At 44.6% G+C, this 26,884-nt stretch overlaps 2 protein-coding genes across 2 annotated transcripts; both read right to left on the bottom strand.

The window, feature by feature from the left end:
• Positions 1 to 1,949: 1,949 nt before the first annotated feature.
• Positions 1,950 to 3,782, bottom strand: TMEM121B (transmembrane protein 121B). Its single transcript, XM_026703173.2, has one exon. It carries the CDS (start codon positions 3,706 to 3,708, stop codon positions 2,068 to 2,070), a length of 1,641 nt encoding a protein of 546 aa, XP_026558958.1. The 5' UTR covers positions 3,709 to 3,782; the 3' UTR covers positions 1,950 to 2,067.
• A 7,550-nt stretch (positions 3,783 to 11,332) lies between these two features.
• HDHD5 (haloacid dehalogenase like hydrolase domain containing 5) lies at positions 11,333 to 23,105 on the bottom strand. The gene is made up of 8 exons (XM_026717376.2): positions 22,656 to 23,105; positions 20,804 to 21,010; positions 18,198 to 18,310; positions 16,194 to 16,287; positions 15,474 to 15,507; positions 15,084 to 15,258; positions 12,505 to 12,693; positions 11,333 to 12,017 (listed from the first exon to the last, which is right to left on the bottom strand). The coding sequence occupies exons 1-8, from the start codon at positions 22,797 to 22,799 to the stop codon at positions 11,660 to 11,662; spliced, it is 1,314 nt and encodes a 437-aa protein (XP_026573161.1). The 5' UTR covers positions 22,800 to 23,105; the 3' UTR covers positions 11,333 to 11,659.
• Positions 23,106 to 26,884: the final 3,779 nt, after the last annotated feature.

Raw genomic sequence — 26,884 nt, forward strand, 5'->3', positions numbered from 1 at the left:
GGAGTTGAAGTCCACAAGTCTTAAAGTTGCCAAGGTTGGAGACCCCTGGTCTGAAACACTTTGGAACCTTGGAATTCAAGAGGAGAAGACAAAATTAAAGCAATAAAGGGCACTATGATTGTGCAAAAAAAAAAGTCAGCCTACAGTACATATGTGGCTGAATCCTTTGACCTCATAAGAAGAAAAGGAACCTACACTAGATTCCTGAGAGAAAATCTTACTGATTTATGTGTTCTGATAGGTGCTTGGGATCTTTATGCTGAATTTTCCTCCACACAGTTAGCAGAGGGAATGTAGAAAAGGAAGCAATTGTTAAGGGAAAAAAATGTGTCCTTGATTTGCCCTTGGTCAAAGCAGCTGGTAGAACAAGAGCACCTTGGCGCAGCAATGCTGAGGAGAGGCACATTTTAAAAGAAAAATGGCTTAACTCTCAAGGAGATGGTATTTTTGTGCCCAGGTTGTTCGGTTTGCAGGTGATAACTGCCATGCATAGATTCCCCCCACCCCCACAAACCCTAGAAACAAGAATCTATGGGTAGAAATTTGGCAGGGGAAAAGCTAAAATTCACATGCCTCGCATGTCATTTTGAGATAGAAATAATGTTTATATCAGAGGACCATCTGATCAGGATCTTCCATTTTTTTCAACTGGAAAATCCCTTCCACAACCTTATTCATAGAACTGTTCCAGCATAGCATCAGCAAAAAATAATTATTTTCTTTCATTAGTCAGCGTTGTCATTAATACTTAAGTCCATTACGAAATCCAGGCAGGTAGGCTAGCTTGGGAAGTGTTTAAAAAAACCAGGAAGAAGGCAATGTGGAAGCTGCATTTGTTTGGTTGCCAAGAGAACTAAGCACTTCTATTCATGAAGTGACCAAGAGTCTGACTCAGCCCAAAATAGATTTCAGCCACTGCTGCAGGAGGGACACTCTAAGATACGTATGGACAATTTGAACATATCAGGCAAAGCTTCATGATCTTTCCACAGCATGCCACAGGGTGATTGGCTTGTCCCCAGTTCTCCCCCTTCATTGTAGGCATTGATGGCAGGAGGCACCTCAGCAAGGACAGGTGAGTGGGAAACCTGACAAGGTGAAGAAACGGAAATAATGTACATTTCCCCTTTCTTTAAAGGATAAGAATAAGAAGCCGCCTCCTTCTTCTTGAATCACAGGAGATGAGCAAAAAGGAGTCCGTAGCGTAGCACATGAAGCAGCTGTTAGAATCTATAGAATAAATAGGTCAAGTGTGGAAAGAAAATATTTAGGACTCGGGAATCTAAATATGGGGATGTTTTTGTCATGAAAAAGCTTATTGCTGCCATCATTAGGCCTAGTGGATACATTACTGGGATTAATTGGGAATGGGATGGGAATGTACCTATTCCCTTGGAGAAGAGATATCTGTATACATTTCCAAAAATTATATATGCCCATGATTATAAATGGTTAGGTAGAGAAGAGAGTGAAGCAAGAATAGTATGAAGAATGCAACAAGAGATCCAAATTACGTGGGTTCTCTCTGTCCAGGCATCCATTTCATAAAGCATTCTACCCATCTTGACTACTACTGTATGGACATCCTTGCCCTGACGGAATCACCCTAAGCCAACGTTCACATGATCAGCCAAGAATCTACAGGGAAGTACTTGTGTGGCAGAGTCTTCAGAAAGCCAACTGAGATAGGGAATGGATTTGTGAACAATGACAACCATCGTATGGGGAGAGTCCATAATTAAGACTTGACCAAAATTAAGACTTGACTTCACAAATATAGGGGGGGGGGAGTAATAAAGACTACAAAGTAAATACAGGTTAGAACCCCCCAACTTTCCAGTTGCATTCAGTAAGTGACCAACACAGTCGTGGAGAGGGAGTAAATTTGATGGGACAACTGAATGGATGCCACCTACGGAAGAAGGCCTAAATAACTGGTCAGCTATAAACACAAAATAACCAGAGACTGGATTAAGAAGGAATAGAGTTTACAAAGGATGGATGGGCAGGATGAAGGAAGTTTCAACCCCACCCCAAGTCTAACTTTGAAGCCCCCTCCCTTTGTCCTCAGCTCTGGGCAGTGACAGCCAATGTGTTGACGTAGCCATGGGGTCCCATGTCGTTCTCTGAGATGCAGTGACTGAGCTGGCCAGCCCCGACGCCTGTGGAAAGGACGGGCACGTTCTTGCCCTTGCCGCCCTGCCCGCTGGCCGAGTGGAGAAGGTAGCAGGTCTCCATGGCCTCCAAGGCCCGGCAGGCCAGGAAGAAGAGGTTCTTGAGCATGAAGATGGAGAGCGGCTGCTGGTAGCGCACCAGCAGGAGGCAGCGCAGGGCCAGCAGCGGCGCATCCAGGAGTCCGGCGGGGAGCAGCCAGTGCACGGCCAGGCGGCCGGCGCCGGGGGCCCGCGGCGCGCTCAGCTCGTACAGCCAGAGCACGGGCGAGGCCAGGCACAAGAAGTAGACGGCGATCAGCACGTAGCGGACGGGCAGCGGCAGGGGCAAGGCGGGCCGGGCCGGCTGCAGGAGCAGCAGCTCCAGGAGGGTGAAGCTGTCCAGCAGGTCCAGGCACGTGGCCAGGAAGGCGGCGGAGGCGCGGTGCTGGGGCGGCGGCTGGGCCGGCAGGAGCAGCTGCCCGCCGCCGGGATCGGTGCTGATGGCGCGCAGGAGGCAGTAGAGCAGCGGGGCCGAGAGCGCCAGCGTGATGCGGAAGCCCGTGGCGCCCAGCGGCAGGCGCAGCTCGACCAGCTCCAGGATGGACGTGCCCAGGATGAGGGCCGCCTTGGGCGTGAAGGCGATGGCGTAGATCAGCCAGGCCAAGTGAGCGTAGGCGAAGTCCCCGCTTCGCGGAGCGGCCCCCGCCTTGGCTCCCGAGCCCGCCCCGCCGCCTCTGCCGCCGTACGGGCCGTGAGCCAGCAGCGGGTGCAAGGGCGGGGGCGTCGGGTGGCCTCCTCCGGCCCCCAACGGGCGGTCCCGCCGACGGGCGCGGCTGTTGCGGCAGAAGAAGATGCTCCAGCCGGCCGCCAGCACCAGGTCGGTGGCGATCCAGCTGCACCAGTACAAGTCGGTGACGGCGATCAGGTAGATGTCCAGCAGCGCCCCCTGGCCCAGCAGCAGCACCAAGGACAGCGCCTGGTAGCCCCAACGCGGCCCGGCGCCGAAGCCCCCCGCCCACAGCAGCCCGGCCGCCGGGCCCCCCGCCGCCGCCCCCGGCCCACCCAGCGGAGCCCCGTACAGCTCGCCGGCGGTCATGGTGCAGCCCGACGACGAGGAGCTGCTGAAGCCTGACGAGGCGCAAGCTGAGGCGGCGGCGGCGGCGGCGGGAATGGCAACGACGGCTGCCGGCGAGGCGGACTCCTGAGCCGGCGGCACCAGCGGCTTGGCTTCTTCCCCTTCGCCGTCCTCGTCCTCCTCGCTGCTGCGGTCGCTGCTGCTCCTGCTGTTGGTGCTGGTGCCGCGGCTGCTGCTGCTGCTGCGACCGCTGCTGCTCCGCGTCCGGGTCGAGGCCGAATTGGAAACCGAGCCCCGCCTGCCCCTCCGGGTGCCGCCGCTGGAGCTGCTGGTGCTGCTGACGCCGCCGCCGCCGCCGCCGCCGCCGCCCAGAAAGAGCGGCTGCAGATCCCCGGCAGCGGCGGGGGGAGGCGGCGGGGGAGCCTGGAAGGAGCCGGAGGAGGAGGAGACCGAGCGCTGGTTGGAGACCACCCGGTGCATGGTCAGCCTGGCCCCGCTGCCCCCAAGGCGACGGGCCGGCCGGCGGGCCACAGCCCTCCCGCCCGGGCGGCCAAAAAAAACCAAACCAAACCCAGCAACCCTGCCCGGCGCAGGCGAACCGCGGGGGAGCGCGAGCGCTGGGCGGGCGAGGCTGAGCGAACGCGGAGACCCGGCCTGGATCCTCGGGATCCGGGAAAACCCGGAGCGGATCCGCGCGGAGTCGGACGAGGAGGAAGGCAGGGGGGAAAAAGGGGGTGGGTGGCTGCGTGGGGCAGAATCGCCGGAGTAGAGGCGGCCTTGGAGGGTCCTGGACGCGCGAGGCCGAGGGCCGGCTCTGCTCTGAGGAAGCGGCTGCCGAGCCGTTGGAGGGACGCGGGCAGAGGCGGGCGCGAGGTAGGAGGCACTTGGGAGCAGAGCCCCCCCCCCCCCCCTTCTTGGCAACTGGGTGGGCGGCCTGTGACAGCAGCAGCAGCACATGAGTCACTTGCTGGAGGGGGCAGGAAAAACGTTGCCTAGCTGGAAAGGAAACCCGAGACCCTGAGTATGCCCCCCTCCGCCCTCGACTTGGGGGAACTAAGGAGGGGTTGTTGGAAGAGACCCTTCTCCAACATGGACACTCCCCTCTCCCCCTGTGAATTGGTTTTTGGGTACATGGGCTCCCACGCAGGTGCTTTCAAGTCACTCTGTGACTCCTGGCAACTATCAGAACGAATCCCTGCAGTTTTCTTAACAAGGACATTTCCCAGAGGGGGTGGTCCAAGGTCTCACTTGGCCTTGTGCCTAAGGCAGAATTAGAACTCACACGTTCTAATCATGCTAGCCTGATGACTTAAAACACTGCACCTCACTGTCTCTCCAAGATTGGAGTACATCCAGTTCCTGTGTCATCTCCAGAGAAAATCTAGGCGGGGTGTCAGATGGAGAAGGATGACTTTTGCACCCTTAATAGAATTCTTTATTGGCCAAGTGTGGTTGGACACACAAGGAATTTGTCTTGGTGCAAATGCTCTCAGTGTACATAAAAGAAAAGTTACATTCGCCAAGAGTCAAGACTCATAAGGTATGACACTTAATGATAGTGCCTCCTGCTTTAGCCTCTTTAAGCCCAAGGGGCTTCTTCCACCTTCTCGGGTTCTCTGAGAAGGACATTTCCTGCTGCTTATGGCTTTGGACAGAAGTCTTTATCACCCTGTCCTCACCCAGCCAGGACAGTCTGGTGTGCTGTGACGTAATATCAATGAACCTGAGCTGGTATTCCTTGCAGCATCCTCTTGGCCCTTTGAGAAAACTTAAAGCCCAGCATCTGGAAGTCAATCAGGACAAACTTAAGGCCAGCTATGGCAGAAGTCCCCAATCATTCTATCTTTGTGAACCTGCAGTGGCATCGGCAGGGGGAGAGAAAAATCATTCCTCATGAGTGGCAGATGAGCACATGTGTGCAGTTCCATTTGTACAAGCTGTGGGTGTGCGTGCATACCATTCACATAAATGGAGCTTCATGCATGCATGCAGCCACCCACTGCTTGTGCGGGCCGGTTCCAAATAGCCATTGGGGATCCCCGTATTCGTGGACTACAATTCTGCAAGACCACAAAGAGGAATCCAAAATGTTTCAAGTATATTCAGTGTGTATTAAGAAGATACAGCAGTAAAGAAAAACAGGAATGGATGTTAGGATTAGAGAACCTGAATTTAGAAGTATGAACGAAGGACCAATAGATAGTTCCCTTGTAATAGGAAGGACAGAAGCCAAATACTTGTTCTGAGCACAATAGAATAAAACCAAACTTTAACACTAGGCTATATATAATTAATCTCTGTAGTTAGAAGTTTGGCATTCTACAATCTCAGGTCATATTTGGTGTCCTACAATCTATTTTCTTCCTCATAGACAGCCAATTTTCTTCAACAAAACAAAAGCTTCCCGCAAACTTTTTGACACATTTACAGATTAACAGAGTTGGAAGGGACCTCATAGGTCATCTAGTCCAACCCCCCTGCCCAAGCAGGAGACCCTACACCATTTCTGACAAATGGCAATCCAATCTCTTCTTGAAAGCCTCCAGTGATGAAGCTCCCACAACTTCTGAAGGCAAGCTGTTCCATTGATTGATCGTTCTCACTGTCAGAAAGTTTCTCCTTATTTCCAGGTTGAATCTCTCCTTGTTCAGTTTCCATCCATTATTCCTTGTCTGGTCTTCAGGTGCTTTGGAGAATAGCTTGACCCTTTCCTCCCTGTGGCAACCCCTCAAATATTGGAAGACCACTATCATGTCTCCCCTGGTCCTTCTCTTTACTAGACTAGTCAAGCCCAGTTCCTGCAACCATTCATTGTATGTTTTAGCTTCCAGTCCCTTAATCATCCTGGTTGCTCTTCTCTGTACTTTTTCTGGAGTCTCAATGTCCTCCTGATTGTTTAGCTTCAAAGAGAGAATTATTCTTGCTCTGAGATTGGGCTAGGTAATCCCTTATGAATATACCTTAATAGATGAAGAAAGAAAAAGTCTACAGATCAATCGTTTTGATCTAACAGGACTCTGTAGAAACTTGCATTGCTAGACTAACACCACAAAATGCAATGTGGATTTGCAATGTGCTCAAATGTTTCGGTACAAAATTCAAATCTGGAAAGGTTCTGCTGCAAAGTGACATCAGGCAGGGCTACATGCCAAAAAAGCAATGTTAAAAAAACCTTACATCACAATGTCATAGCCCATATGTGCGCTTTTCTACCAGTCTTTTAATAGTCATTTTTATTAAGTATTACAATTTATAACAATAAAGACTAATGTAAACGTTTCAAAAAGGGCCTAGATTCTTACTTTTTGGTCCAAAGATAATATGTTAAATGACAGTAAGATGATAACTTCTTTTATGAGTAAATTATTTGGTTCAATGCATCGTAATAATTCTTCTAATACCAGTCTCTCTCTCTCTCTCTCTCTCTCTCTCTCTCTCTCTCTCCCTCTCCCTCTCCCTCTCCCTCTCCCTCTCCCTCTCCCTCTCCTTCCCTCCCTCCCTCCATGTCTCTCTCTCTCTCCGAATATTGTATGAAAAAGCAGCGGGTGAAAAATTTATTCTCCACATTATCAAGAGCCATCTTTCTTTAGAGCAGAAAGACTGAAGAAAGGGGAGTGTTTTAAATGAAACAGCCGAAGCCCACAATTATGTCTCACAAAATCTGTCAGGAGGTAGCAGGTGCAGAAAGGAGACAAAGAGAGTAAGACAATTGGATTCCTCTTTAAAAGTGCAAATAGCTGTTTCAGGGGGAGTGGATGGATGGCACTCCTGAGACAGTAAGCGGCTTCACAAGCCAGAATTAACGTGCCAAGATGGTGCTGAACACTCTCTCAGCTCAATGGCTCTTGTCTTGCTGATTTTCCAAGCATTGCTCTCCAATTGCTAAGTCCTATTTTTCCATTCTGTTCAGCTTGCATCTCTTTTCCCCCCCTATTTTGCTGGTACCTTTTGTTCAATACCCAAACACAAGAAGCCATGTTTTACAGACCTCCTCCTACGCTCAAAGGGCTTGCTGCGGCTCCCCAGAATTGCAGACCAGAGAGGTTTTGTTCATCTTGCCCCTTGATTGTATCTGAGAAATTTGGGTTGGAATCTACTGTTCTGTAATTTAAACCCATAATTCCCAGTTTTTTCTGACCAAGACTTCTGTAATGAAGCACACGCTTAGTTAAAAAACTCTTGTTTTATTTCAACGCTGGGAATTATGTTCATTCCCAGCCTGTAATGAGTCCCAAATAGTCCCTCGAGATAAGCACCCACCTTTCTCTCTCCTTTGAATTGCTGCCAACAACTAAAGTGCCAAATGAACTATAAAAACCCAACTGAAATACAAACTCCACAGAGCTTCAAGGATTAATCCGAACAGAATGAATGACTTTGCTTCCTACAAAGGTTTCTTCACCTTTGCCTGTCTTTTATACCTTATGGGAGGGGCAATCACCTCCCAGCCTTACTCCCAAGTTGTCCCTTTTGTCTCAGCTGCTCTTGCCTTCTAGCAGCTCTGTGCACACATGCACTGGGAACAGGCTCCCCTTGTTCCTCTGCCTCGCTGCTGCCAGACTCCGGAGGCTCTGGAGTCAGCACCCCACTCCCAGATGGTCCTGGCCCCATCTCTGCATCAGATGCAGGACCCTCATTCAAGTCCTCTCCGGACTCCCAGACTGGTCCCCGTTCTTCCCCATTGTCCAATTCTGCTGCTGCCTGCACAGGCTGCAGGCAAACCACAACACAGTTCTTTACTCTAAAACAAGAGAAGACGGGTAGCCCTTGACCTACAACTCCAATTGCGACCAGAATTTTTGTTGCTAAAAAGGTAATAATTAAATAAGTCATGACCAATTTTACATTTTTTTTGATTAAGCGAATCACTGCAATTAAGTGAGTCACAGTTATTACATTAATCCAGTTTCCCTCAGTTATTTTGCTTTTTGGAATCAGTGGGGGAAGGTTGTAAATGATGATCACAGGACCCGGGAAGCTGCAACTGTTTTAAGGACAGGCTGGTTACAAAATTTGGCATGCCACCATGGGGATCCTGCAAGAATCATAAATGTGAAAACTGTATTTGTTACTTTTTGTAATTTTGAATGGTCACTAAATGAAGGGTTGCAGGGGTGGGCTGCTGGGGGTTCGCAGGGGTTTGGGAGACCCCCTAGCAAAGATTCTGTGCAGTTTGGAGAACCCCCAAATCCCACACCTGGCTGGCCCCGCCCCACCCACCCCACCTCGCCCCTCCCAGGAGTCCCCACGTGACCCGTTTTGGATGCAGGTGAGCATAGGCATGGCCGGAGGCTAGAGGAGGGCGAAAAACGGGCCTCCCAGAAATTTGGGACGGCCAGAAATGGGCCTGTTTCCAGCTTCTAGAGAGCCTCTGGAGCCTGGGGAGGCCGTTTTCGCCCCTCCCAGAGGCTTGAGAAAAGCCTCCGGATCCCAGGAAAGGAAAAAACGTCCCCCCACAGTGGTGCAGGAGGCTGACTAGGCCAAACCCACCATGGCCACGCCCACCCAGCAACCAAGCAGAGAACCCTTTGCTAAAAATTTTGAAGCCCACCCCTGAATGGTTGTAAATCAAGGACTATCTGCATATCCTTCCTTGTAAGAGATCTACATACGTACATGACTAGATCTAGAAAATTTCTAACAGGAAGCAAGAGGCTTAGAGAGGGAAAGGTTGAGGTAAACACAGCCCTGATCTAAAAGAGTGCTTTATACAAATATTACAAGCTCTGAAAGGGAAGGTCTATTGGGGAGACAATTAACCCCGTGAATTATAGCTTAGCACTTAATACTGGATAACAGCATCTACTTCTCAAGGTATTTTTCTTGATTCCCCCATAATTTCAATTTTCATTAAAAGAGATCCTTGTGATCTTTCCATCCCCCACTTGCTTTGGGGTAGAGGCTTGTGAATGACAGGGTTTCACAATGAAGTAAATCAGATTCGTTTGATGAGCAAGCAGTCAATCAGTGATACCAGTACACCTGGACAGTTGGAAATGGAGGATGAAGATGCAAGTGATGGCTCCCAGGAGCACTAAAAGCAGAGGTGGTATTCAGCAGGTTCTGACCAATTCTGGAGAACCGGTAGTGGAAATTTTGAGTAGTTCGGAAAACCAGCAAAAACCACCTCTGACTGGTTCCGCCCCCATCTATTCTCCACCTCCCAAGTCCCAGCTGATTGGCTGGGTCTTCTTTTGATGCCCTGCATAGGAGAACAGAGCTGGAAAGCAGGTTAGTGGGGTGGGGAGGGAACGGAATTTTGTAATATCCTTCCCCTGGGGTGGGAATGGAGATTTTACAGTAACCTTCCCCTGCCACGCCCACCAAGCCATGCCCACAGAACCGGTAGTAACAAAATTTGAATCCCACCACTGACTAAAAGAGAATATGAAACTTCCTTTGTCACAGGCACAGTAGGAAAAAAGAAACCTAGGGCAGCCATCTTGAATTCCGCAGTGAAACTTCCTCTTTATTTTCTTATACCTTCTATTGAAAATGAAGTACTGGTGTACATGCCCAAATTGGCGTATCTTTAAACTAAATGACCAATTTCTGATCAACATTATATGGAGAAAGGATGGTAAAACAAATTCTGAAAATATCCAAATCTTCCCCCAGCAGAATGCTTCTATAACTATTATCTTCTTAACTATTATAAAGTGTGATTGATATGTTCACCACTTTGAGATTTTTGTAAAAATAATAACGATAGGTTCTTTTGCATTCATTGTTTTAAAAAAACCCTGAAGTCTTATACACTTTTTAAGTGTGTGTGTGTGTGTGTATGTACATAAAAAATTGTACAAATAAATACAATTGTATTAGTTCTATGTGCAGTCGTTATATATAGAATAATCTTGTCTATAGAAAATACTCTTTAAAAAAGTAAACTACTCTTAAAAAGATGATCCTGGATAAATTTCCTTTCCAACTTATTTATTTATTTTAAAGATGCACTTTTTACATTTTTGTACCTTACCCTTTGTAAGAAATGATAGGTCTGTAAGAGCACACATATAAGACCTTCAAATGTGGACTTTGGAGAGCTTAGATCACTTACAGCAAGTAAAATGAGGTAGTCATGAAAAAAGCCTGAATTAGTTACCATGGTACCTTCCTATTACGATCCTAATTTATATGGCATAAAGTAACATTCCTACCCAGGTTTGGGATTAAAAAATCCCAGCAACTGGTTCGCTGCCAGGTTGCTGGGTGGGCGTGGCCTACCGGAATGTCCTGTTTCTGGCTTCCATGGGCCTCCAGAGCCCAGGAGAGGCCATTTTCACCCTCCCAAGCATCTGGAGGTTTCCGCCGGGACTCTGGGAGGGCAAAGACAGCCTCCCCCAGGTTCTGGAGGCCCACCAGAAGCTGGAAACAGGCCCGTTTCTGGACTTCCAGAAGGCCCAGTTTCCCCCCTCCCAGAGCCTCCACGCCGACCCTACCCTTACCTGCATTGTGTGAAGACTCCTGGGAGGAGCGGGCGGTCCAGCTGGTCGGTTGAAATACTGGTTTGCCAAACCAGATGTAACTTTTAACATCTGGTTTGCCCAAACCGGTCCAAACCGGTAGAATCCCACCCCTGTTCCTACTGTGGCAAGAGGTTCCACAGCTTCCAAGCAGCCCGTATATTATAAACAAACTTACGATACACATTTAATATGGCATCATATTAAATTGGGTGGGGGGGGGGGGGAAGGCAAACCCAAAAGAGGTACAGGTGGTCATCAGGTTATGACCGCTGGTCAGCAACTATTCAAACTTGCAATGGCACTGAACTAGGGGGATATATGACAGGTCCTCAGGGTTCTGACCAATAGAATCATGATTGTGGTTTGTAACCTTCCCTAATGGCTTCCCACAAGAAAAAATAATCAATGGGAAAGCCAGCAGGAAGTAAGAAGTCATGTGAAGTCCTCACTAAACAACCCATGTGATCCCTCACTTAACAACAACAGCTGGGACCATATGTTTAGCAATGGAATTCCAGTCTCAATCACTGTTGTAAACCAAGGACTCCCTCTAGCAGCACTTGTGATACTGGATTACAGTATTTTGACGGAATTCCCCATCCCAATAATAAAATGGATGAAACAAAGCCACAAAGTGGGATTATTCAATGGCTGATTGTATTTCAGGCAAAAAAAAAAAAGAGTTTTAAAATCTCACAGATGTGCATCCTATGGGATCACCAAGTGATCCGTTCAATTAAGAAGTCCGTATAGCTCTGTGGCCAAGTCAACATTAGCAAAGATTAATTTTAAACTACATGGTTGACAATTTTAGGGTTTGAAAAATTCTTTAGTACAATCCCTACCAAAAAAAAAAAAAAAAAGGAATTGGGAGAATTTTCTTTCATTTTGACATGAATTAAACAAGAAAAAGATCAGGTTTTCTTGCATCCCCAGATCAGATGCTGCTGGTAGCAGGTTGGTCATCCTTGTTTCCAATTCTCTTTCTGAAATACAAGTTCCACAGCATCATTTACATCATTCACAACATAAGAAGCTTCCACCAAGGATGGATCAAAATGGAAATCACGATGCCCATGGGATAGAGTCTTCAGGATGTCCTCAGGGTCAGTAGGGATGTCCCCATGAGGATTGTAGACCCCGGTGCAAACTAGTATAGAATGGCAATTCTTTGCAGAGCTGACCGAGATACTGCAGTCTCTCTGGGTCTCCAGATGTTTCTCACTTTCTGCTGCCATAGCAGTTACACTGACTTCAGCCTGAGTCTGGAGGTAGCGGTGGTAGAGGTTGGCACCATAAATATCAGCCATTGGATTGTCCCTGTAAGTAGAGTCAAGATATAAGAACATAGTAGGGTGGGGATGAGACAAATAGTGGTTAATATATGATCTTGGCCAACCATTAAACCATTCTTCTCCAACGTAGTACCCTCCAGCTGTGTTGTGACCAAAACACCCCAATTCCAAGTAGTACAGCCAATGACACATTTACAATGGGAAAAATTAGTAGACTTGCCTCCACCTGAAACAACTCTCCACACCCAAACCATGACTTTACTGCTTATAAACTGCTTATATTACTGCTTTACTCCATTCAAGATCAGCAGCAGGAACAGAAACTCAGCAGCAGGTTCCCATACTGACGGGTTGTGCATTGTGCTTAGCCACAAACCATGGTTTACACAATGGCTGGATGCATATAATTTGATAAACCAAAACCAACAATGAGCAAACACAATGCTTCTCGCTGTTCTTTGCACTATGGCAAAACCTTCCTCTTTCCAAGCTAAAACAGCAGGACTGCTTACCCAATAGCATAGAGCTGGCGAAGAGGGAATGACCAGCCACAACTCTCCATCTGCTGCTTGAGCACGTGTTCAGCATAGCGGTAAGTAACAGTGCTGGGCTTGCCTAATAGGGCCTCGTACTTCAGTTCTTTCCCGGTCATTTTCTTGTAGATGTTCTCCAAGCAGACAAGAAAGGTGCCATGGCCAAACCTTGCCAATGGAAAAGACAGTGGGAAAGGGAGAAAGGAAGTCAACATAGATGCTGACTGACTGGAGTACAACAGTTTGCCTTTTTATGTATTCTGGATTAAATATACCATATTTCAATGTCCAAGCACTGGCCTCAGCAACTGGAGTGGAGGCAGGATCAGGCCTAATCAGTGGTGGGTTCCAGCCAGTTCGAGAGAATGGGTTGTTAACTTTCTGAGCAGTTTGGTGAACTGGTTGTTGGAAGAAATCATTAGGGCAGAGAACCGGTTGTTAAATTATTTGAATCCCACCACTGGGCCTAATTTGTACACCCATGGAGAATCACCTAAGAATCCCAGAACTATTGGCTAAACTGGGACGAAAAGAACTAAAAAAGGCCACTGCAAACTACTTCTATCACACTATCTAGAACAGGGGTGTCAAACGCAAGGCCTGTGGGCTGGATAGGGCCCATGAGGTGCTTAGATCTGTCCTGTGGGGCACCCTGGAAATGGCGAATGACTGGCCCTCAGTGCCTCTGCCAATAGAAACAGAGCTGTTTTCAGTCCCGGTGGGCTCCTGCAGCTCACTGCCAGTGAAAAATGGACCTCGGGGGGGGCGGGGGGGGGAGCTCCATTTTCATTGGCAGAGGGCTGCAAGAGGCTGTTGCAACATGAGTAACTTCAAGCTGGCCATGCCCCTGTGGCCCCCCAAGATCAAACACAATCCTGATGCGGCCCACAATGAAATAGACTTTGATACCTCTGGCTTAGGAGATGGCTTCAAAGCTGTTGGCAAGCTCCAGGAAGTTTTTGTTTTTACTTGTCAAATGACATACACTGGGATGTTCACCTGTCACTGATATTTGCTCTTGCAAAATTCAATATTGGCTGTTGCACCCTTGTTAGTGATTTTCTGTGTCACCATTAGACTACAACAAAAAATGTTCTCTCAGAACTCTCCCCTAATAAATAGAAGAAATAGTTGGGTTTCTCAAAAAAAAAGGAGAAATTTTCCGACAATTTGTTAACTCATAAATGCCTGGACATAAAGGCATCATAATGAGGATATTACTCAAAAATCCCAACTCCTGGCTACCAAACTGTGAGCTGTTATTTGCATGTCCATAAGCAAGGCCCACCAAGCAATCTGACTGCACAAGTTGAACGATATAAAGGAAACCGATATTTTAAATACTAGAATTCTAAACTACTTTGACTTTATAAACAAGCATCAACCCCTTAATTTGAGCCTGCCAGTTCACAGGTGCTAGGAGTATAGTACTTTCAGTCCCATAATTATAGAGCCCCACTTAAAAATTAGGCAGCCACATTCTTACTAGTTGTAGCTCCTGGATTGACTTCAAGCAAGCCATGAATTGCAGCAAACAAATAAGAGAAACTCAGATCATAAGCGTCTAGGCTATCGTGGTATAGGTAGAATAAGCCAGGCATCAACTCTTCTTACCACTGAGACCACTTGCACTTTTAGTGACTAACTGGAATGAAAGAGAACCCCCAAGATACCCAATTCTGGTATAGATAAGAATGCTAACCTATCAAGTGCCGGCTACCTTTCTACCTCCCAGGACTTGAGAACTAAGCTATCTCCATCTTATCTGGATTCGGCTTCAATATGGTGAAATCACCCAGCCATTATAAACTCCAAAACTACCGATAATCTGAATAACGTTTCTTAATTTAGGTGAAAAGCAAACACATAACTGGGTAGCATTCTGGCTATTGGAGACATCAAACTCCAAGTCACTGGAGGACTACTTCCAGTAGGTTTATATAAATATTGAACAAGAAGAAAAAAAAAAGAATATTTTTTTTTCATATCCTGCATGTATCAAGGAACTCAACAGAAATCTGAAAGTGTCACTCTCTGATGATGATTTTGCAAGTATGACCTTGAAGACATTTTCCCTCTAAGAGTTGCAACTACGTTGTTGCAAGTCTTATTTTCTTAAGCAAGAAACTAGAGAATTGATGGCCATCAGTCATGTTTCAAGACTGGATATAATAGGAGAGGCCTAGTAAATACTATTATGTTAGTTTTTCTGGGTCTCTCAGCAATCTTCAACACTATTAATCATACAAAATTGCTAATGTTGCTCAGTCAAATGTGAAATGGAGACACAACGTTTCAGTGGGTTCCACTACTTTCAGGACTTCCAAATAGAATGGCACTAGCAGGTCTGTTGACTGAGATATATTAAAAATAAAGACAAAAAACCCTCCCTTCTTAAAACAATGCCAAATTATAACTTGTCTAATGGATAACAGCTTCTAGCTCATGCAAGCTAACTGGGAATGGCATATTCTGCAAGAGATTTATCAAGAATGCTAATGATACTTGGAGGAGTGGGAGAAAGTGAAAATGACATCCCCACAAGTTATTTCGCTCACCTTGGCATTTTGGCTTCTGCCATCCATAAGAGGTCCATGTTGCAAGCAACGATAGGTATATGTGGATATGGCGCAGAAGCTAACTCTACTCCTGGATTCCCATTGCTCAGGAGTACATCAATAATCAACTGAAGACAAGTTTCCCACCTTACTGGCTCCCCCAACAGAATTATTCCTAAAGTTGGAGAAAGCCAGACAACTTTTTAAACAAAACATATCTGCATGGCACACTTTCTAAATTTTTTACATTAGTCATTAAATTGTCCACAACCTTTTTTCTATTTTTCTAGTGCTATTTTTAGCCTGACTAAGACCATAAATTAAGTCTGACCTAAGAAGAGCAAACTGTATCCTTCAACTGTATCCTTAAAACTGCCCAACAATATTTACCTTCTATGGTGGGAAAGTCAATGGTTGGAGGAGGCTATAAAAAAAAAGAAATAAATTTTAAACAAATGAGCCAAGGTATTGCCAGAGAAAATAATCAAATTTAGAAACAAATGTTATTAAGTCCATAAAGCACGAGAGGTCCAGCTGGATCTTATTTCCCTCCCAGAAATTTCCTCCCCGATATTTCCTTTTTCTGAACAAAAGATTTCCTTTCTAAGAGAAATGACTCAGTGAAGGTAGCAGAAGACTTAGCTTCAAATCAGCGGAGACTTCACTGTTCCAGAATCCTGTCCTTGATGTTCTTAAGAGCTTTTCTTATATCATAGATACAAAGGAATGGCATTACTTGGCTTCATGTGGGCTTCCTCTAAAATTTATAATATCTATAGGCTGTGATCAAACCAATCAATCGATTAATTTCTGAGTGGTCAACAGGCTTGACAGAATATGGACAAATAAGGGTGCATGTTACCTGCAAAATCTAACTTTGTCCAAGTTGAGAACAGCACTTTTTAAAGCCAGATAATGTTCTATCTATCAGCACTGCTTTAAATTAGGTATAATAAAATCCTCAGAGCAGAATGCGTTTGTCTATGTGGCAACAAGGAAATTGAAACTACCTTACACCTATTATGATGTTGTACATTTTGTAGGGACATAAAGTTTTTCTATATTTCACCCCTACATCACACTTCTTTTCTATGCCCAGTTAATACTTGCCAGTTCTTTAGGCCTCCGCTTCTGATCAACCATATCCAACAAAGGAAATGCTTTCCTAATGTCTTCAATGGTGAGAACATGCTGAAATCCCAAGCTATTTCAGAGGGTCAAGGAGTAGCATTTTTTTCCCCAAAGAAAAATGATCAGAAATACAGGTAATCCTTGACTTACAACCACTTGTTTAACAACATCTGGAAGTTAAGGCACCCTCAGAAAAAGTGACTTATGACCCATCCTCAAAATTACAACCATTGCATCATCCATGCAATCTTATGATTGCAATTCAGGCACTAGGCAACCCATTCACATTTACAACGGTTACAGCGTCTTGTGGTCAAGTGGTTGCAACTTGTGACCTTTCCAGATGGCTTCTGACAAGCCAAGTCACTTGGGGAAGCCAGATTTGCTTAACAACCATGTAATTCATATAAAAACCGTGATAAAAATGGCCGTAAAGTTTTAATTCAGTATCTTTGAACTCATTGCTGCTGAAATTCTTTCATTTCAGAGTTCATTTAAAAGGCTTGGAATGGTAACCAATGTCCCACAACCCAACTCTGTTTATACCTTGTATGATCATTCTTGCTGGGTTGCCGTTTATTGTAAATTTCAACTGACAAGACTTTTCAGTTGATGCAAACTGTGCACCATTTTTCAATTTGCAAGCAGTCCTATTTGGAAACCAAACACCCCATTTGGAAGGAGAAATACACGGCCATTTCTTTCAGGATTGTTTTGGGATTGATGTGTATTCAATGGTGATGATTACATAGAAGTGATGCATAGATTAATCAATTACCATCAACAGTCACAAATTTGGTGAAAATTGTTTCATTATTAGGGACAAAGGCGATATAATAATCCACCTTAGATAAGACCCAGTTTTCTGAAGAAGGCTCCAATACTGAGAATGTAGAAAGGGAAGGGAAGATGACCAAAAGCAAAATGGCTAGCCAAACTTTCAGTGGCAAAGAGTCCAAGATCTGAAAGATCAGCCAAGGACAGATGATCATGGAGAAAAAATCTATGTTGTCACATTGTTGTCACATTGTTATCTTATTTCTTCCTCATGTCCATTCAAAGGATGAGGCCACAAGAGTGTTTGACTTGGGATCACTTATTGAGTGACACGGAACCTTTGAAAAAACAATTGCTACCAACCTGCCTTCAATCAAGGACCTGTATACTGCACGAGTCAAAAAGAGGGCTGTGAAAATATTTAGAGACCCCTCACATCCTGGACATAAACTGTTTCAACTCCTTCCCTCAGAATGATGCTATAGAGCACTGCACACCAGAACAATTAGACACAAGGACAGTTTTTTCCCGAATGCCATCACTCTGCTAAACAAATAATTCCCTCAACACTCTCCAACTATTTACAAAGTCTCCACTATTATTACTATTAATCTTCTCATCACTCCTTATCACCCATCCCCTCCCACTTGTGACTGTATGACTGTAACCTTGTTGCTTGTACCCTAATGATTTTGATTGTTTCCTAGTATGATTTGATTGCTTATTGTACTCTATGACTATTATCAAGTGTCGTACCTTATGATTCTTGACTCTTGATGAATGTATCTTTTCTTTTACATACACTGAGAGCATATGCACCAAGACAAATTCCTTGTGTGTCCAATCACACTTGGCCAATAAAGAATTCTATTCTGTTCTGTTCCATTCTATTCTGTTCCATTCCATTCTATTCTGTTCACTATATCCAACATTCCAAAATAGCACAGGTATCGGCCTGGAACCAGTAAGATCTAACTTTAAGTTGCCATTCCTCTCACTGTATCTACACCAACTTACTTGTTTTTGTGTGAAAAACATTAAGGGGAAATCTCTATGTCTCCTATTCTGAACTCTCCAAGGGAAAACAGGATAGAAACCGAACAAATACATGCAGTTGTACCCCATTATATAACAGTGTTTCTCAACATACAGCTAAGGAAATGGGAGGAAAAGGAAGAGAAAAATTTTGGAAACTGAAAAGGATACTCCCTGGCATTTTGTTCCACAGGACCTTGTCCACACACGAGCACACACTTGTCATGGAGCTGGTGGAAAAGTCGCAGTGGGCTATGGGAAAGGATTACCCATTCAGGAGATACCTGAAAAATAAAGACAAAGGACACGGTAGCTAACCAACTTTTTACCAAAGACTGACATTATAAATAATTTGCCTGGTTAATGCCCAGATGATTTCCATCCTGTTCTAAAGTGGGCTGGAAAAAAAAACAGCTTCAAAACTTCAAGACTCCTAGATCCAACATTTTCACTGAAGGACAGATAACCCATCTCAAAGCTAGGACTGCTGTAGAATTGAGCATCCTTATACATTTGTGTAAATAAATGGATACACAAATAGGAAAGTTTTTATATGGTAAATATTCTAGTTGCTACCATAGCTGCACCTAGTCAGGTCTAGATATACATGTTGCGCTTATCTTTTGGTTGACTTAGCACAGAGGTTTCCAAACTTGGCAACTTTAAGACTTGTGGACTTCAGCTCCCAGAATTCTCCAGGCAGCTATGCTATGCTGGCTGGAGAAATCTGGAAGTTGAAGTACACAAGTCTTAAAGTTGCCAAGTTTGGGGACTTAGCATAACAAAGAGCTTCATTTAAAGATCACTCAGAAACTTATCCTTATCTAAATCCGGGACTGGCTAACATGATCATACAATGTCACAATTTCATCAACTTTATTGGGTGCCATTTTTTTTCCCAGGCCAATGCCAAGTGTTGATGCTGCCATTTAAAGTCTTGGAACAATTTGGAGCCAGATTATCTCAAGTAATCTTTCTTCCTGTATGTAGACATTTGCATCCCCACCATAGGTCTTTCCCTTATATATGTGTTCCTTCTTAGTTACAAGAAAGAAAGCCTTTCTATGCCTGGCAACCCACTTTTCAAACGTTCTTCCTCAAAAGCTAACCTGGGGTTTACACTGTTATTTGTTTAGGACTTTGAATAAATTATTCCTCTTCTCCCAGCAATCTATGAAGTGGAGCGATTTTGGAATGATGTACCTGTTATTATGGTAGGAGTAGGGGGAAAAACGTACCTACAGGCAGTCCTTTTCATTGCTAAACAAGAGAGTGGTTAAGTGAGTTTTGCCCAATTTTATTATCTTTCTTGCCAGAGTTGTTAAGTGGATCATTGAAGTTGTTAAGTTAGTAACATGGTTGTTAAGTTAATCTGATTTCCCCATGGACTTTGCTTGTCAGAAGGTCACAAAAAGTGATCACATGACCCCAGCACACTGCAATGTCATAAATATGAGCCAGTTGCCAAGCTTTTGAATTTTGAACATATGACCACAGAGATGCTGCAAGAGTCATAAGTCACTTTTTTCAGTGTAACTTCAGTCACTAAACAGATGGTTGTAACTATGGGTACTATTAATGCATCAGCTTGGAAATAAGAAAGAGACAGTTTGGTCTAGTGGTTAAGGCACCAGACTAGAAACCAGGGGACTGTGAGTTCAAGTCCCACCTGGGGCATGAAAGCCATCTGGGTGACTTTAAGCCAGTCAACTCTCTCTCATCTCAACCCACCTCACAGGGTTCTTGTGGGGAAAATAGGAAGAGGAAGTAATATTAGGTATCTTTGCCATCTTGAGTCTATTATTCTAAAAATAACAATGTAGGGATACAAATAAATGAATAAAAAATAAATAGGAATAATATCCAACAAATGGACTATCATTCATTTATTTGCTTGTTTATTTATTTGTATCCCACCTTTGTTACTTTTACAAATAACTTATCCAAACATATCCAACATACCTTCCTCTTCCTATTTTCTCCATAATAGCAACCCAGCAAAATAGCTTGGGCTGAGAGAGAGAGTGTGACTGGCCCAAGGTCACCAGCTTTCATCTAAAAGCAGGATTAAAACTCACAGTCTCCAAATTCTAGCCTGGAACCTTAACCACTAGATCAGTGATGTCTAACCTTTTCGGCACCCAGTGCCAAAGCTCACGCACCGCATCCTTAAAATGCAACATGTGCATGCCCCACCCCCTCACATACATCCCACCCCTCTGTGCATGCGCGTGCACCCCTGTGCATGCACACGCAACTCCCACACATGCATGCATGACCCCCGCATGTGTGCCCCGCCTCCCGGGCATGAACAGCAGAGACCTGAACACCAGCTGGTTGGTGGGAGGCAAGTGAGGAGGAGCTGAGCTGGGCCACAGCTCGTGTGCCCAAATAGAGTGCTCTTCGTGCCACCTCTGGCATGCGTGCCATAGGTTTGCCATCACAGCACTAGATCAAATTAATATATGCAGTATTAGCTGTGCTAAACCAATTCTATAGTGGGATTCTGTTAGTTGAGCCTATGAGTTTGAGATCAAGTCCTACCAACTTCAGATACCAATGGCCAATTGCAAGGGAATGGAAAACTTGTAGTCTAAAATAAGTTGATGCAATCAGTTTTTCGCTCTAAACTTACAATCAGACACTATAGTTTTTTTCCTTACAAGTTTTTTCCTTACAAAGATCCTACACAAGACTTAGAGAATGATCTTCTTAGAATTTCAGAACTCCACTCTTGTAGTCAGCCATTGACTTGATAAGATAAGTCACCTCGATACCTTAAATCCAAGGGCTTCCGTCAGTTCCTCAGCCTTGCTATCCCGAGAACAATTCCCTGCATTGGTTACAAATGCAACTGGCACACGGAAGTGGCCCTTCACATTTGTTAGCTTCTGGAATGCCTTCTTCGCAGCGGGAATGACTAACCGGCCCCGTAAAAGCACTCCATCAATATCAAAGAGGAATCCAAAGGAAGGAGATGTCAGCTGCAGTGGACAAAATTTCAAGGGAATTAGATCAGGTGCAATGTTAGCTTTAAGAACAACAGTGAGTATGAGTTGCCTTAAGAACTTTATCAAGACCAAGGGTCTTCAAACTTGACAGCTTTAAGACTTGTGGACTTCAACTCCCAGAATTCCCCAGCTAACATGACTGGAGGAGGAATTCTGGGAGTTGAAGTCCACAAGTCTTAAAGCGGTCAAGTTTGAAGATCCCTGATCAAGATTTATGTTTCCAAGGAAAGATAAACAAAGGCAAGTTAAACATTTCCAATCATTTATTTAATTAAAACATTTCAACCATTCTCTATCATATGTTCAAGGTAGCCATCAAGAATGCTGCTTAAAGTTAACATTAAAAACTCATGCACAGTCAATAAAAATCTGATGTAGAAAGAATCCCTGATTATTAACAGTAGCTTCTCAAGGAACCAATTCACTTCACAAGGTCTCCAAATAAGTGGGCTGTTCTTGATTTTTAAAAAAAGTCAGAAATGAGATACATATGCTAAGCTCCAGTAAATTATTCCAGAAACCCAGGCCCATCACTGAAATGTTTATGCTCACAATATGGTTTGGGACCTCAAAGTATTATATAACAATAGATAAGAGACTTTGTAAAAAAGTCATTTGGAAAGATCTATGTAGTAACTCAAGAAATCTGTATAGTAATAGTATAGAAAGGAGTGAGGACATGAGAATAAAAATTATAATTTTTATTTTTCTTGCAAGCAATATTTCTTCGGCTTAGTGCTTCTCAGCTGTCAACAGGGAAGAATAGCCTCCTATTCTCTATAACCAGGTCACCAAGTGGGATGGTGAGCAGAGGACGCAAGGGCCACAGGAAGGTCAGGGAACATAAAGCCTTTGTAAGACCACACCTAGAATACTGCATCCAGTTTTGGTCACCACATGTATAAAAAACTCTAGAAAAAGTGCAGAGAAGAGCAACAAAGATGCTGAGGCGACCGGAGGCTAAAACATAGGATGAACTGGGCTTGGCTAGTCTAGGGAAGAGAAGGACCAGGGGAGACATGAGAGCAGTCTTCCAATATTTGAGGGGCTGCCACAGAGAGGAGGGGGAGTCAAGCTATTTTCCGGTTGCTGGTTTGACACAGACGACCGAGAGTTTTGGGATTCCTACTGTAAGGCTGGCAAGTGTGGAAAAATGGTCACCAATCTGTTTTGTTTCAGATATTTTCAGAACTTTGAACGGTCACTAAATGAAACTGCTGTAAATTGAGGACTAGAACGGTAATTAAACGGAACTGCTGTAAGTCGAGGACTAAGTTAACCGGACCATTTCCATGTCCTTTCCACGTTGGCCCTGTGAGTGCAATGGCGAATCTTGGAGGTCACCAAACCTAGAACAACTATGCCACAGAGCCCGAGTTTCAAAGGGAATCCCCCTTTACAATCCCGGCCAGGGAATCCCCCACCAGCTCGGCAGAGAAGCGACTGGAGGCGAGCGCGTCTGCAGGGCGACGAAGCCCGGCAGGCCAAAGTGGAAAAGCCCCGGCGCCTTTTTGCCCAGCTGGCTCTCCTTGGAAAGGTCACCGGCCAAAAAAACCCCACAAAAACCAACCACCCCCGAAGGCACCAGCGCTCGGCAGGGAAGGGAGGCTCCGCTCACCTGATGGAGCCCGGGGGCTGCGGTCGCAAAGCCGCGGCTAAGGCTGGACAAGCGGCCGGATCCGGCCCTGCTTTGCTCCGCGCCGGCTCCCAGCGCCCTTCCCAGTGCGGCTCTGCACGCAGGGCGCCAGCAGCTCAAAGCCATCCGCCCGCCCGCCTCGCTTCCTGCCCGGGCGACCGCCTGCCCCGGTCCCTGCCCTTGGGGGAGAGCCCGGGGGCGGCCAATCTGGGCCAGATCACATGGACCGCAGGGAGGAGCCAGGAACTACAGTTCCCAGGTTCCACTGCTCGCGGGGGCGGGGGGCCGAGGTGGGGGTTAGGTGAAGAAGAGCTCAACCCGAAGCGGCTCTTTGGAAACGCGGCAGGCAGGGACCCAAGAAAGGGGTTGTGCAATCCGACAGCTCCATCATCATCATCATCATCTTCTTCTTCTTCTTCTTCTTCTTCTTCTTCTTCTTCTTCTTCTTCTCCCCCTTCCTCCTCCTCCTCTTCTTCCTCCTCCTCCTCTTCTTCCTCCTCCTCCTATATTGTTATTACTACTACTACTATGATTTTATGATTGTTATTATTATTAATCGTACAGTCAGCCAGATGTTGAGACTGGGTTTGGCATTTTTGTCTACCTATTGAGTCCTTACCAAGGACCTGGGATAGGCAAATCTGGATGTTTGATGGTGTTACAGATATTATTATTATTTATTATTATTATTTATTTCTTATTATTAATTAAATACTAATACTAATAATTACCCAAAGGAGCCCCTGATACAAGGCTTGCGTCTGAATCACCGAGTTCAACCCAGGTGGAATTAAAAACAGGGTTTGACCAACTTGGCAAACTTTTAAGATGGGTTGAGCCCCTGCCCTGCTCGCTGTTGGGGGTATGTGTGGCAGTACTAGGAGTTGAAGTCCACCCGAGTTTGAGAAACTCTGGATTAAAAGAAGAATCTGCGGCCAGGCTGGGAAAAGGTGCGAAGGGTTGATGGAGAGGGGGAGGGGAGAAGGATTTGCTTCAAACTTGACAGCTTTAAGACATGTGGACTTTAACTCCCAGAATTCCTGAGCTAACATGACTGGAGGAGGAATTCTGGGAGTTGAAGTCCACCTGTCTTTTTTCCGCAATAAAATAATGCATCGTTTCCAAGGCCTTTTTCTCCGGCTCGGTGTTGAAACTCATGTTTTCCCCCAACAAAAACAAAAGGTTGAGAGAAACTAGGCGCAACTTCTTTTCCAACTTCCCCTTATTCTCCGCCTCCCACAGTTCTGCACAACTCAACAACCAGCGCACGACCGGGCGATGCTCATCGGAAAAAGGACACTATTCCATTTTTTTTTTACTGACACCCCCAGAAAGAAAGTGACGGTCTTTGTCGACACGAAATCGAGCAAAGTCTCCCTCAGCCTCCTCAAAGCCAAAGAGCTCTCACGAATTTGTGCCCGATTCGTTTGAAAGCGCAAAATTGTAGTTTTTCTGATGCATTTTGGGGTTTGTAGTTCTAATGGCCTTCAACTCTATACGGTTCTGATTGGCTAACTCCAAACTACACCTCCCAGAATGCAAAGCTTTTCCGGAAAAGCTCCGTTTATAATTAAGTATTTACGTAGCGATGTTTTGGTTCGTTTGTTTTTAACGCTGGCGCCAATATAAGTTACCAGGTTTCAGAAATCTAATTGTGGTTCAGACTAGCTTAAAGGAAGATTTAGGGCAAGAGTCTTAAAACACGACAGCTTTAAGACTTGTGGACTTCAACTCCCAGAATTCTTTCTCCAGTCATGTTAGCTCGGGAATTCTGGGAGTTGAAGTTTGAAGACCCTTGGTTTAGGATCTAGTTTCACAGTAAACCAAAAGCCGAGAAGCATACAATGATATGATTTTTTTCCTCTCCCACTAATTAAAATTCAAAATGTGAACAAATTATTTGGGCAGAAAAAAGTGACACTTGCTAGTTTGGATTTAGCCTATACTTGCTGAGGAATTCCAAAAGACTAACAAGAAAATATATTTTCAATAAAATATATTTTTGGTAAATAATACTGTATAAAAATTGCCTCACTTCCCCATAACATCATATTTTTCTGGGTAGTGTTGATATATGAATCAATGACTTACTTAAAAAATATATTATTATTTCATATTGTGGACTTCAACTCTCAGAATTCTTCCTCCAGTCATGTTAACATTGGGAAGCTTTTATTTATTTAAGAAAGTTTAAAATCTACCTTTCCCTAGATTTACAAGGCATCTTATAAAAATTGCAACAAAGAATTCCAAAACTTAGAAGAGCTATTACTACTAGGCTCTGGAATCCAGCCTTCTGTTTGGTGCAGCAATCCAAATTCAAGCAATCTAAGGTAAAGGTTCCCCCGCACACACGTGCTAGTCGTTTCGGGCTCTAGGAGCAGTGCTCATCTCTGTTACAAAGCCAAAGAGCCAGCGTGGTCTGAAGACGTCTCCACGGTCATGTGGACGGCATGACCAAACACCAAAGGTGCAAGGAGTGCTGTTACCTTCCTACCAAAGTGGTCCCTATTTTTCTACTTGCATTTTTTACATGCTTTCGAACTGCTAGGTTGGCAGAAGCTGGGACAAGTAATGGGAGCTCACTCCATTACGCAATGCTAGGGATTCAGACTGAACTGCCGACCTTCTGATCAATGAGCTGTGTCTTAGCCATTGAGCCACCACATCCCTTTTGAAGCAACCATACACCTGGTTAATTTTCTAGCCTTTATTTGAACATACCCAGATAACAGCCCAGAGCTTCTTGTGTAATGGTAATTAAAAGAGATGGTGGCTCTGTCAGGTATATGAATTTAAGAATAAGTTTATTTAAACTATGTGGAAATTAAATTGAATTTAAATTAGATTTCTCAACTGGGGTTCCATGAGACATCACTAAGAAATCATGCTTTACAGGTAGTCCTTGACTTACAACAGTTCAATTAGTACAGCACTATACTACAACAGCACTGAAAAAAGTCAGATCTTTGGCAATTGACTCATATTTATGGTTACAATGTCCCGAGATAATCTTTTATTTATTTATTTATTTTTATTTGTCAATTGCTTACAAGATAATAGGTATAAGTAAAAACATAGATATGAATACATGGATACATATAAGAGAAATAAAAAATATATAAAAGAAACAATAGGACAGGGACAGTAGGCACGTTGGTGCGCTTATGCACACCCCCTACAGACCTCTTAGGAAAGGGGTAAGGTCAACAGTAGACAGTCTAAGGTTAAAGTTTTTGGGGTTTGGGGAAGAAACCACAGACTCAGGTAGAGTATTTCAGACATTGACCATTCTGTTGCTGAAGTCGTATTTCCTGCAATCAAGTTTGGTGCAATTAACCTTGAGTTTGTATCTATTGTCTGCTCTTGTGTTGTTATGGTTGAAGCTGAAGTATTGATTGACAGGTAGGACATTGCAATGTATGATTTTATATACTATACTTAGATTGGACCGAAGACGGTGTAGTTCTAGGTTTTCTAGTGTAGAATGTCGAGTCTGGTGGCATAAGGTATTCTACAATGAGTAGAGGAGTGGAGAACTCTTCTTGTGAAATATTTCTGGATTTTCTCAACTGTGTTAATATTAGATACGTAATGTGGGTTCCAGACTGATGAGCTGTATTCGAGTATTGGTCTAGCAAATGTTTTCTATGCTCTAGTTATTAGTGTAATATTACCAGAGAAAAAGCTATACAGGATTAGGTTAACAACTCTTAATGCCTTTTTGACTATGTAGTTACAGTGGGCTCTAGCACTTAGGTAATTTGAGATGAGTACTCCAAGATCCTTGACAGAGTTTGGATCATCAACAAGGTCTTGAGTATTCAGGCTGTATTTTATTTTATTATTATTTTTTTGCCAATATGTAGGTCAGAGCATTTATTTGTTGAGATTTGAAGTTGCCATTTGTTTGACCATTCTGATACATAGTCAAGTTCTTTTTGAAGGGTAGCAGTATTGTTTGTGGTGTTGAATAGCTTTACATCAGTAAAGAGATTTGAATTTGAGGTCGTATTCTGATTGGTTGTCAGACTCCCATGGGGCCATGCAGGGGCAACTCTGTAGGCTGTCCTGAGTTCCAGGCTTGGTTGAGCCTTGCTGGATGATGATGTAATGAAAAGGGCTTTGGGCAATTGCTATATCTTTACCTGGAGACCTTTGTTATGTAAAATATTCTGCCCCAGGCCTTAATAGCCCACCCATTAACAAAG

The sequence above is a fragment of the Pseudonaja textilis genome, chromosome 5 (assembly GCF_049901715.1).
Source record: "Pseudonaja textilis isolate UNSWEBS1 chromosome 5, rPseTex1.2, whole genome shotgun sequence".
Taxonomy (NCBI): domain Eukaryota; kingdom Metazoa; phylum Chordata; class Lepidosauria; order Squamata; family Elapidae; genus Pseudonaja; species Pseudonaja textilis.